Raw genomic sequence first — 13,252 nt, forward strand, 5'->3', positions numbered from 1 at the left:
TTTCTAGTAGTCATGTATGGATATGAGAGTTGTACAATAAAGAAGGCTAACTGCCGAAGAACTAATGCTTTTGAACTCTGGTGTTGGAAGTAGACTCTTGAGAGTCCTTGGGCTGCAAGGAGATTAAACCAGTCAATCCTAAAGGAGATCAATCCTGAATATCCCTTGGAAGGACTGATGTTGAGGCTGAAGCCCCAGTACTTTAACCACTTGATGGGAAGAGCTGACTCATCAGAAAAGACCCTTATGCTGGGAAAGATGGAAGGCAGGAGGAGAAAGGGGACAACAGAGGATGAGAGGGTTGGATAACATCACCAAATCAATGGGCATGAATTTGAGCTAACCCCACAAGATAGTGGAGGACAGAGGAGGCTGGAGGGTTCCAGTCCACTGGTCGCAGAGTTGGACACAACTGAGTGACTAACATTTTCACTTTGAATATAGAAAACTTAACAGTGCTGGTTTTTAAATCGCTTAAGTTAGCTGCAGAGAAAATACTTAGTATCAAAAGTACTTAATACTACTGTTTAAAAGTAGTATTCATACTACTTAAAAATAGTATTTTTTAAATACCATATAAATTTTCAACACACAAAAATATTTCCCTTTAATAAAGATTTTCTCATCATGTTTAATGAGAAACAACTAAAATGTCATGGAAACAGTCCAGAAGGGAAATTTTTACTATTTATCTTTCAGATCATATATTTTTTCCTTCAAAATCTGTACATATTCTTGTGATGTTTTCAAAAGCAGGTCCTGAGACAGATTTGACCCATCTGTAGCTCCTAGAGGAGACAATCCATAGGACTCAGATTCAAATTCAGCAGCAGCTGGAAAGAAAAAGAATTACATTCTTTATTTAAAATACTTGAGTTAACTCAGTATTAGGAAAAACAAACAAAAAAAAAAACCTGAGATATTTCTAAGTGCTCTGAAAAATGAAACATATCTATAAATGACAGAAAACAAAATACAAGATTACAATTATATAATCAACCCATGGTCCCACATGTGGCTGAGTATCAGAGCTTCTGGCTTTCTCATTCTTCAATCATTTGCTCAATAACTATCTGCTAAGGTGCTGTGACAAACACTGGAATTACAAAATGAATGTGACACAGTCACCCTGAGAAATGATAATGCCATAAACTGTAAAAATAGATGAACAGACAAGTTCTATATGGAGTCATAAATACTAAGACAGGTATACAAGATGGCACAAGGAACACTCAGAAGGGACAGCCGGCTTTGTGTCAATACTACCACCTTTTTGGTGGAGGTGCTATGGAAGTAGCTACCTGAAGGACAGGTAAAAGTATGAGTCAGAGGGGAGAAGCACGTACAAAGACCAGAGGTGAGGAAACAAATCTGTGGGATCCTATACAGTCTGGCTGGTTAGATGCACAGCTAAGGGGCAGAGTAAGGTGCTAAAGAGATAAGGCCAAGTACTTTGGAAGGACCCAAATTGATGCAGGTGTTTGGAGCTTTTCCTGAGGGCAAGAGATAAACTAGTGACAAAGTCAATGACACAGAAATTATAAAGTCACCCACCAAGTGACAGCTATGCAAACATGACTGCTTGAGTCTGGGTGTTCTAGCCTTAACCACTACCAGTCACTTGAGACATTGATGAACTCCATGCTTTCTGAGAATGGTGTCAGGGTGCAGATGGGCAGTTCCACAGTGATGGCAGTAATAGAGAAAGGATACAGCCAGAAATAATAGAATAATAATAATAGAAATACATAGACCTTTTTGAGATTTGTTTTTAAACTATGGAACATGATGAATAAATGAGGAAGAAGAATATTTTTGACTATGACTGCTCATGCTTTCACATTTTTCATTAGCTATGTATAAGAAAAAAATATTTAACATAGCATCTTTTATCCAAACAATGGAAAGAGATGCCATTTATTGTTTACAGTGTATTTCAGAAATCAATATCTAAATTTAATTCATACATTTTGGCAACATACCTTCTCTTAGTTCTCTAGTTATACTCCTGTCCAACTCCTGCCACATCTGACATAAGTCAAATATTATTTATCTTTAAGTTAAGCAAGAGATATTATCATAGGAATGTTATACAGCTTAATAAATGTGACATTTAAATAATACTTTTAGAGACTAGACCTAACTTGAAGATTACTTAAGTAGAAAAATAATCACATAAATAAAAGAAAATGCATTCCTACTTATTCCACTTATAACAGAGAACATATATATGGAACATTAATCTGATAAAAAGTACAATAAATATCAGTCTATCGAGTACACATAATTTCAAAGAATTAGAGAATGACCCATGATCCTAGGAATGACCCACAAGATTACTATCTTCTGCCCCTAACAGCTCCTGCCCTAAATACATACTTCTGAGACTTTTATTTTGATTTCTAGGTAAGGATCCTGTTCAAGTGGAGGAAGTAGCTTGAGTTGAATGTTATTAAGGAGAACACACCTGCAATTTTCTTTAAACTTTTCCATTTAACAAAAATACAGAAAGGTGAGAAAATTATACACAAGAAAACAATGTACCAGCAAGTTTTTATTCTAAAGGTGTTTAGTGAGAAGGATTAACACATAACTGTTAGTTTCCCAACTATGTCCCAGAGAAGGGGAAGGTCCCACAGGGGTCACTGCAGGGTTGAGGAACTGAGAAGTCACAAGTGCAGGACCTCTGGCCACTCCTTTGGCTAAACGGCTTTATACTTGTCTCCGTTTTATATAATATGGTTCCACACAAAAGTGTTTTTTTCTTTTTTTTAAAGAAGGGTTGTTTTCTTTGAGAAAAAAAAAACTTTTTGTAAAGTATGAGAGTCATGATTTAGGCAAAGTTCATAATTCTACAAAAGAAGTAAGAAAACCAATGACTTTCATACTGAGTCCAGAGTCCTATGCCAGCTACTTCCTCAGACTAAGAAAAAACACATAGATTTTTAAAATTTTAATTGGAGGCTAATTACTTTACAATATTGTATTTTTTTTGCCATACATCAACATGAATCCTCCACGTGTGTGCATGTGCTCCCCATCCTGAAGCCCCCACCCACCTCCCTCCCCATACCATTCCCCTGGGTCATCCCAGTGCACCAGCCCCAAGCATCCTGTATCCTGCATAGAACCTAGACTGGCAATTCGTTTCTTACATGATATTATACATGCTTCAATGCCATTCTCCCAAGTCATCACCCCGCCGACCCCCACCCCCCCACAGAGTCCAAAAGACTGTTCTATATATCTGTGTCTCTTTTGCTGTCTCTCATACAAGGTTATCATTACCATCTTTCTAAATTCCATATATATGCATTAGTATACTGTATTGGTGTTTTTCTTTCTGGCTTACTTCACTCTGTATAATAGGCTCCAGTTTCATCCATCTCATTAGAACTAATTCAAATGTATTCTTTTTAATGGCTGAGTAATACTCCATTGTGTATATGTACCACAGCTTTCTTATCCATTCATCTGCTGATGGGCATCTAGGTTGCTTCCATGTCCTGGCTATTATAAAGAGTGCTGCGATGAACATTGGGGTACACGTGTCTCTTTCCCTTCTGGTTTCCTCAGTGTGTATGCCCAGCAGTGGGATTGCTGGGTCATAAGGCAGTTCTATTTCCAGTTTTTTAAGGAATCTCCACACTGTTCTCCATAGTGGCTGTACTAGTTTGCATTCCCACCAACAGTGTAAGAGGGTTCCCTTTTCTCCACACCCTCTCCAGCATTTATTGCTTGTAGACTTTTGGATCGCAGCCATTCTGACTGGAGTGAAATGGTACCTCATTGTGGTTTTGATTTGCATTTCTCTGATAATGAGTGATATTGAGCATCTTTTCATGTGTTTGTTAGCCATCTGCATATCTTCTTCGGAGAAATGTCTATTTAGTTCTTTGGCCCTTTTTTTGTGTGTGTGTGGTTAGAAATGTTTTATTTCTTTTTTTTTAATTTTATTTTATTTTTAAACTTAATAATATTGTATTAGTTTTGCCAAATATAAAAATGAATCCGCCACAGGTATACCTGTGTTCCCCATCCTGAACCCTCCTCCATCCTCCCTCCCCATACCCTCCCTCTGGGTCGTCCCATTGCACCAAACGTAAGCATCCAGTATCGTGCATCGAACCTGGACTGGAGACTCGTTTCATACATGATATTATATATGTTTCAATGCTATTCTCCCAAATCTCCCCACCCTCTCCCTCTCCCACAGAGTCCATTAGACTGATCTATAATCAGTGTCTCTTTTGCTATCTCGTACACAGGGTTATTGTTACCATCTTTCTAAATTCCATATATATTGGTGTTTTTCTTTCTGGCTTACTTCACTCTGTATAATAGGCTCCAGTTTCATCCACCTCATTAGAACTGATTCAAATGTATTCTTTTTAATGGCTGAGTAATACTCCATTGTGTGTATGTACCACAGCTTTCTTATCCATTCATCTGCTGATGGGCATCTAGGTTGCTTCCATGTCCTGGCTATTATAAACAGTGCTGCGATGAACATTGGGGTACACGTGTCTCTTTCCCTTCTGGTTTCCTCAGTGTGTATGCCCAGCAGTGGGATTGCTGGATCATAAGGCAGTTCTATTTCCAGTTTTTTAAGGAATCCCCACACTGTTCTCCATAGTGGCTGTACTAGTTTGCATTCCCACCAACAGTGTAAGAGGGTTCCCTTTTCTCCACACCCTCTCCAGCATTTATTGCTTGTGGACTTATGGATTTCAGCCATCTGACTGGCATGAAATGGTACCTCATAGTGGTTTTGATTTGCATTTCTCTGATAATGAGTGATGTTGAGCATCTTTTCATGTGTTTGTTAGCCATCTGTATGTCTTCTTTGGAGAAATGTCTATTTAGTTCTTTGGCCCATTTTTTGATTGGGTCATTTATTTTTCTGGAGTTGAGCTGTAGGAGTTGCTTGTATATTTTTGAGATGAGTTGTTTGTCTGTTGCTTCATTTGCTATTATTTTCTCCCATTCTGAAGGCTGCCTTTTCACCTTGCTAATAGTTTCCTTTGTTGTGCAGAAGCTTTTAAGTTTAATTAGGTCCCATTTGTTTATTTTTGCTTTTCTTTCCAATATTCTGGGAGGTGGGTCATAGGGGATCCGGCTGTGATGTATGTTGGAGAGTGTTTTGCCTATGTTCTCCTCTAGGAGTTTTATAGTTTCTGGTCTTATGTTGAGATCTTTAATCCATTTTGAGTTTATTTTTGTGTATGGTGTTATAAAGTGTTCTAGTTTCATTCTTTTACAAGTGGTTGACCAGTTTTCCCAGCACCACTTGTTAAAGAGATTGTCTTTAATCCATTGTATATTCTTGCCTCCTTTGTCAAAGATAAGGTGTCCATAGGTGCGTGGGTTTATCTCTGGGCTTTCTATTTTGTTCCATTGATCAATATTTCTGTCTTTGTGCCAGTACCATACTGTCTTGATGACTGTGGCTTTGTAGTAGAGCTTGAAGTCAGGTAGGTTGATTCCTCCAGTTCCATTCTTCTTTCTCAAGATAGCTTTGCTATTCGAGGTTTTTTGTATTTCCATACAAATTGTGAAATTATTTGTTCTGGCTCTGTGAAGAATACCATTGGTAGCTTGATAGGGATTGCATTGAATCTATAAATTGCTTTGGGTAGTATACTCATTTTCACTATATTGATTCTTCCAATCCATGAACATGGTATATTTCTCCATCTATTAGTGTCCTCTTTGATTTCTTTCACCAGTGTTTTATAGTTTTCTATATATAGGTCTTTAGTTTCTTTAGGTAGATATATTCCTAAGTATTTTATTCTTTCCGTTGCAATGGTGAATGGAAGTGTTTCCTTAATTTCTCTTCCAGTTTCTCATTATTAGTGTATAGGAATGCAAGGGATTGGCTCATTTATTTTTCTTGAATTGAGCTGCAGGAGTTGCTTGTATATTTTTGAGATTAGTTGTTTGTCAGTTGCTTCATTTGTTATTATTTTCTCCCATTGTGAAGGCTGTCTTTTCACCTTGCTTATAGTTTCTTTTGTTGTGCAGAAGCTTTTAATTTTAATTTGATCCCATTTGTTTATTTTTGCTTTTATTTCCAATATTCTGGGAGGTAGGTCATAGAGGATCCTGCTGTGATATATGTCAGAGAGTGTTTTGCCTATGTTCTCCTCTAAGAGTTGTATAATTTCTGGTCTTACATTTAGATCTTTAATCCATTCTGAGTTTAATTTTGTGTATGGTGTTAGAAAGTGTTCTAGTTTCGTTCTTTTACAAGTGGTTGACCAGTTTTCTGAACACCACTTGTTAAAGAGATTGTATTTTCTCCTGGCACAGAGAAAATGAATATGTAAAACCTTCTTACATAGTTCAATAATGCTTGTGGCATGACATGACATAGTAGCTTTCTAACTAAATCATGTTTTAAAGGCAAGAACAAGAATAAATTATGTCAAACTCCTATATGTAGCAGTCAGTTGATATAGTTAATTTATAAAGCATATTTTAAAAAAACACACACACGACAGGGAACTTGAAGGAGAAAAGTTTCAAGGTGAGGACTTATACTCCTATCCTCCTTATGAAAGGTGAGGAGATTTACCTAACCAGTGAGTTTGGGAGAAGGAATTTCTCCCAAAGTGCTTGCTTGGTTCCAAATCTCTACTTTGAAAAGATGTATGTGCCCACAGCACCATGAACTTGGGTGTGCAGTAGGCAGCCTGTGTCTGGGATGGGGGTCAAGCATTTGCTTCCTCCTCTTAAGTGTCTGACTTAGGATGAAGTGTTCGGAGGCCCACTGTGACCGCACAGCTAAAGCATGTACTCCAGTTTCACAGCTTTCAAGTACTAAGACCCAGTGTAGATGCAGTGCTGTGAAAGAAACCTTAATTGCTCTCCTACGATGGCAAGAAGCCAAATGAGAAAACAGGTTGAGACTGCATTTAACAAGGGCTACTTTTCCGTGCATCACAAACATCAGGAAAACACCATTAAAACTATAAACCTGTGTGCACTGACCGAAATGGGTATTTTAATCACACTGATTGAACAGTGAAAACTGGTTGCAATTTAAAGACTCCCCATCATTGCTATCTTAGATATCATTCATCCAGGTGATGTCAAGGTAGAGATAAAGTGAGCATCATTTATAATGTTTAAATGTTTGAATTAACTACAAATCTAGAAATATTCTACAAATGCTCTGCAAGATTTTTTTTATTTAAAAACAATGCTATAGATAAAATAGCAATTAAAGAAAATGACAAAAACGTCATTTTTGTAAGAAACGACAAAATTTATGTAAGAAAATAACAAAAAATGTTAAGCTAAAACTAGAAATTAATGTTTTGGTTTAGTACTGTAAGTCTATTTAATTCATTAAAAAAATGATTTATCTAGGATTCCTTTAAACAAAAAGCATCCATATGTGGTTAGTGTTTAGATGCCAGTGATTCACTTATGCTTAGACGTAGAAAAACTTCATTGGGTACAGCAGAGCTTGGAAATGATTATGAACCATTGCCAACTGAAATCAATTAGAAAGGAAGTGAAACATCTGAAAGAATACTTTTGGATACTAGGCAATAAGATTTCATTTCTAAAGTATGATTTAAACGCAGCTTTTCAAGAACTTTAATAATTTATTAAGTATCTCTTAAAATCAAGAACTCTGGGACAAAAAAAATCATAAAATTTCTGTCCCCTTTATTAGCACAGCTAATTATGACTTTTACTTAATGTGCATTAAGTCAAATAAACAACTCAGAAGTTCACCAAATTAAAAACAAGGATCATTCATATCAGAAATCTGAAACCCAGTGGAAAAAATATAATAGAGCTAACCTTGGTCAAGTAAGTCTTCATACTGTTATTCAAAGGGTGTGGAATTGAGGTAGAGAAACCTACATTTGTTCTTGGAGTAATATTTCCATTGAGCACTAAAGGATTATTGAAATTTCCAACACAAGGGGGTTCCAGGACTGGCCTCGTGCTAAGAGTGCTAAGTAAAGATTTGTTCTGCTCTTTCTCCACCTCAAGTTTGGTGCTGATCACTGTCAGCCTCTCGTGTGTCCTGGGGAAGATGGAAAACATCAACTTAATGATTTGCATTTTTAAAGTTGCCATATAGTAAATGGAATTCCCAATAAACTGTTTGAACATTAAAAACACAGAGCAGACCTCCTGTAAACAGTGATAGTTGTAACCTTGTTCTAAGGAAGTACACATGTGTCTAGGGCTTTTCAAATAACAAGTCACAGTTGGGAGAGGAGAGAAAGGACATCAGAGAGAAAGGGAGGTGGCCTCACAGTGACACCTGCTGCCCTCTGGGACACACCTGCCTCCAGGAAACAGTTCAGGGATGAAGAAACACCCCATCCCACAAAGCCACTTTCAAGCATTTGTTTTCACCACCCTTGTATACACGTTCACTCACGACCTTGGAGAAATTAAGCTTTTGGCTCTGAGGAATCCTCTAGAGTCACAATCTAGAGGGGAGGACAAGAAAGTCAATGGGTGATTGAAAAGAGCTAAAACAACCCCAAGAACAATTACAAGTATCCCCTGCTTTTCCAAAGTTTACTTTATGTTACTTCACTTCTAGGAAAGGTCTACGTCAGCATCTGTTTTTTTTTTTTTTAATTTTATTTTATTTTTAAACTTTACAATATTGCATTAGTTTTGCCAAATATCGAAATGAATCCGCCACAGGTATACCCACGTTCCCCATTGTGAACCCTCCTCCCACCTCCCTCCCCTACCCTCCTCCCACCTCCCTCCCCTACCCTCCCTCTGGGTCATCCCAGTGCACCAGTCCCAAGCATCCAGTACCGTGCATCGAACCTGGACTGGCGACTCGTTCCATACATGATATTATACATGTTTCAATGCTATTCTCCCAAATCTCCCCACCCTCTCCCTCTCCCACAGAGTCCATAAGACTGATCTATACATCGGTGTCTCTTTTGCTGTCTCGTACACAGGGTTATTGTTACCATCTTTCTAAATTCCATATATATGCGTTAGTATACTGTATTGGTGTTTTTCTTTCTGGCTTACTTCACTCTGTATAATAGGTTCCAGTTTCATCCATCTCATTAGAACTGATTCAAATGTATTCTTTTTAATGGCTGAGTAATACTCCATTGTGTATATGTACCACAGCTTTCTTATCCATTCATCTGCTGATGGGCATCTAGGTTGCTTCCATGTCCTGGCTATTATAAACAGTGCTGCGATGAACATTGGGGTACACGTGTCTCTTTCCCTTCTGGTTTCCTCAGTGTGTATGCCCAGCAGTGGGATTGCTGGATCATAAGGCAGTTCTATTTCCAGTTTTTTAAGGAATCCCCACACTGTTCTCCATAGTGGCTGTACTAGTTTGCATTCCCACCAACAGTGTAAGAGGGTTCCCTTTTCTCCACACCCTCTCCAGCATTTATTGCTTGTAGACTTTTGGATCACAGCCATCCTGACTGGCATGAAATGGTACCTCATAGTGGTTTTGATTTGCATTTCTCTGATAATGAGTGATGTTGAGCATCTTTTCATGTGTTTGTTAGCCATCTGTATGTCTTCTTTGGAGAAATGTCTATTTAGTTCTTTGGCCCATTTTTGGATTGGGTCATTTATTTTTCTGGAGTTGAGCTGTAGGAGTTGCTTGTATATTTGTGAGATGAGTTGTTTGTCCGTTGCTTCATTTGCTATTATTTTCTCCCATTCTGAAGGCTGCCTTAAAACTTCTGCACAACAAAGGCAGCATCTGTTTTTGATAACAACAAAAAAAAAGTTTTTTTGAAGAGACTTCTTGATTTCATATAAAAAGGTTCAGTGTTTGTTTTACAGTGAGAGGCATTTCACGCCCCATCCAGGGAGACTGGCCCAACTGAGCTCCTTCCCTGGAAGCCACACCCCACATCTTAGTGTCATGTCACCACAACCCTGAACCCTATATGGGAGCACTTGTGCTTCACTTGTGCATATTCATTTTAGGCTTCAGGTAGCAGAACGTGCCCTCGGGTACCTGCTTCTTTGCTGTCTGCTCTTTTGGCTTATGAAGGGCTTCCTAGGAATACTCTGCTTTCAGACAGTGGGGAAACCTGGACTAGGCACTGGAGGTGCCATCTGCCCTTTACATCCTCCACAAACCGACCCCCACCTCAGTCAGGTCACCATACTATTTCTAGCCACTCTGTGAATTATCCTGTCTTTCACTCCTGTGTTATTGCCCCCAATTTCACAAGCATGCCTTTATGCAGTGTGCTGCTGCTGCTAAGTCACTTCATTTCCGACTCTGTATGGTAAAACTTAAAAGGACACACTATTAATAGTTTGTCTTAGGGCGCCCTCTAGCAGTGACCATCTAGTTAGCTTTCACTTCCTACTAATCTTATGAACTGCGCTCTATAAAAATTAGGCTTTAGAAACAAATTAACGAACTAAATTTACTTTCTGTGATTCTGTGTTTTGACTTACTTGACTAGTTTACCTTCCAATGACTTTCTAACTTCTAGTTCTACTAGGTAGAATTGCTTATATTTTTCCAACTCTGCTTTATGAGAACCTTCTTGCAAAGTTTTCACCTTGGAGAGTTCAGATTCCAAGTCTTTAATTCTGAGTTCCATCTGACTTCTTATGGAAGCATTATTCTTCTCTTGTAACTGCTCTAAATTCTCCTGAGAGCTGCTTGTATCTAAGGCAAATTTAAAAAAATAACATTTTAAAAATAATCATTAACCTGGAAAATGATATTTGCTTCCTTTAGTTTTGAGTCAGTGATTCAGAAAGCAATTTTAAAGGTTAAAAAAAAAAAAGAGCAGACGTTTAAAACAATTATAGTCAATGTGAAGTGAATTGATGTGAATTATAAAATTAAAGTGGAATTATTGTTATAGTGGTGCTTAAATAATCTGATAATTCAAAGAACAAGATGATCAACTTAAAATGTCAAAAATTGAAAAAGACAACTTAAAAATAATTCAAGAGGATGGTACCAATTCTAAGCCACAATATTTTCTTTTCCTCCTAGTAGTCTTGTTTTATACCAATTGGTCTTATAAATGCAAGGATTCTCTAGTGAGAATCATTCTGATAGGTCAATTTGGTGATAACTGTGATGGAAACAGAAATATTTAAAGGGAGAAACAAGTGTCCCCTTCCTTCCAGAAAACTACCAAACCAACTGCTCTAAGGGAAGTAGAGAAAACACATAAGCTGTATAGATCCAAAACGTAATTTACAATGAGGTGAATTCAAGCACATGACAGATGAACAAACTAACCTGCAAAAATAGGTTGACTTCCTTTCATTTCTCTATGAGATCCTGTCTCGCCCTTTCTTCAACCTCCCGTTTATACTGCTCTACTTGACTGTGTTCTATCATATTCATTTCTATATGACTTCTGAGGTTCACTACTTCTTGTTCCAACTTCTTTTTATTCTTCTCTAGTTTTTCACATTTCTTTTGCATTCCTCTCATGGATAATAACTCCTCTCGAAGAACTTGATTTTTTGCATCCAGGTGCAGATATTTTGAAGATGCAGTTTCCAGCTCTGCTATAAGATCATCAATCTGCAAAAATAAAACAATACTGTTTGATAATGAGGCAAGTGGACTGAGCACAGCCTAACTCAAACCCAGGATCAAATAGATACAATGGCATCTGTATTGTAGAATGTAGGACCGGGGATTACTCAGAGAATCAAGAAAGAAGTTCAAACCACCAAGAGTCACAAAATATATTCTTCACTGTCATCATCTTTGTCACACAACATTTGCTCATGATTTTACACTGTTTTCTATTTTTTCTCCATAAAATGACAACAAGTCACCTCTTAGTAGAATGTCCCTTACTCCTTCCCCCCATCTTAATGACCCATGTTTTAAAGAAATTTGAGAGATACTGTATTGGTCAACAAAAGAGTCCGAAATGCAGTACTTGGATGCAATCTCGAAAATGACAGAATAATCTCTGTTCGTTTCCAAGGCAAACCATTCAACATCACAGTAATCCAAGTCTATGCCCCAACCAGTAATGCTGAAGAAGCTGAAGTTGAACGGTTCCATGAAGACCTACAAGACCTTTTAAAACTAACACCCAAAAAAGATGTCATTTTCATTATAGGGGACTGGAATGCAAAAGTAGGAAGTCAAGAAACACCTGGAGTAACAGGCAAATTTGGTCTTGGAATACGGAATGAAGCAGGGCAAAGGCTAATAGAGTTTTGCCAAGAAAATGCACTGGTCATAACAAACACCCTCTTCCAACAACACAAGAGAAGACTCTACACATGGACATCACCAGATGGTCAACACCGAAATCAGATTGATTATATTCTTTGCAGCCAAAGATGGAGAAGCTCTATACGGTCAGCAAAAACAAGACCAGGAGCTGACTGTGGCTCAGACCATGAACTCCTTGTTGCCAAATTCAGACTGAAATTGAAGAAAGTAGGGAAAACCACTAGACCATTCAGGTATTACCTAAAGCAAATACCTTGTGATTATACAGTGGAAGTGAGAAATAGATTTAAGGGCCTAGATCTGATAGATAGAGTGCCTGATGAGCTATGGAATGAGGTTTGTGACACTGTACAGGAGACAGGGATCAACACCATCCCCATGGAAAAGAAATGCAAAAAAGCAAAATGACTGTCTGGGGAGGCCTTACAAATAGCTGTGAAAAGAAGAGAAGTGAAAAGCAAAGGAGAAAAGGAAAGATATAAGCATCTGAATGTAGAGTTCCAAAGAATAGCAAGAAGAGATAAGAAAGCCTTCTTCAGCGATCAATGCAAAGAAATAGAGGAAACAACAGAATGGGAAAGACTAGAGATCTCTTCAAGAAAATCAGAGATACCAAAGGAATGTTTCATGCAACGATGGGCTCGATAAAGGACAGAAATGGTATGGACCTAACAGAAGCAGAAGATATTAAGAAGAGATGGCAAGAATACACAGAAGAACTGTACAAAAAAGATCTTCACGACCCAGATAATCACGATGGTGTGATCACTCACTTAGAGCCAGACATCCTGGAATGTGAAGTCAAGTGGGCCTTAGAAAGTATCACAACGAACAAAGCTAGTGGAGGTGATGGAATTCTGGTTGAGCTATTCCAAATCCTGAAAGATGATGCTGTGAAAGTGCTGCACTCAATATGCCAGCAAATTTGGAAAACTCAGCAGTGGCCACAGGACTGGAAAAGGGCAGTTTTCATTCCAATCCCAAAGAAAGGCAATGCCAAAGAATGCTCAAACTACTGCACAATTGCACTCA

At 38.0% G+C, this 13,252-nt stretch overlaps 1 protein-coding gene across 1 annotated transcript in view; it reads right to left on the reverse strand.

Annotated features, from left to right (window-relative positions):
- Nucleotides 1–600: 600 nt before the first annotated feature.
- The window catches only part of LOC102279153 (ankyrin repeat domain-containing protein 26-like), an 83,443-nt gene continuing 70,791 nt past the window's right edge, over nucleotides 601–13,252 (reverse strand). Inside the window, 5 exon segments of the mRNA XM_070365006.1 lie at nucleotides 601–833; nucleotides 1,983–2,028; nucleotides 7,822–8,050; nucleotides 10,453–10,662; nucleotides 11,250–11,548. Of these exon segments, the coding sequence (XP_070221107.1) occupies nucleotides 685–833; nucleotides 1,983–2,028; nucleotides 7,822–8,050; nucleotides 10,453–10,662; nucleotides 11,250–11,548 (933 nt within the window). The 3' untranslated portion in view covers nucleotides 601–684.

This window comes from Bos mutus, chromosome 29 (genome assembly GCF_027580195.1).
Source record: "Bos mutus isolate GX-2022 chromosome 29, NWIPB_WYAK_1.1, whole genome shotgun sequence".
In the NCBI taxonomy this organism is placed as follows: Eukaryota; Metazoa; Chordata; class Mammalia; order Artiodactyla; family Bovidae; genus Bos; species Bos mutus.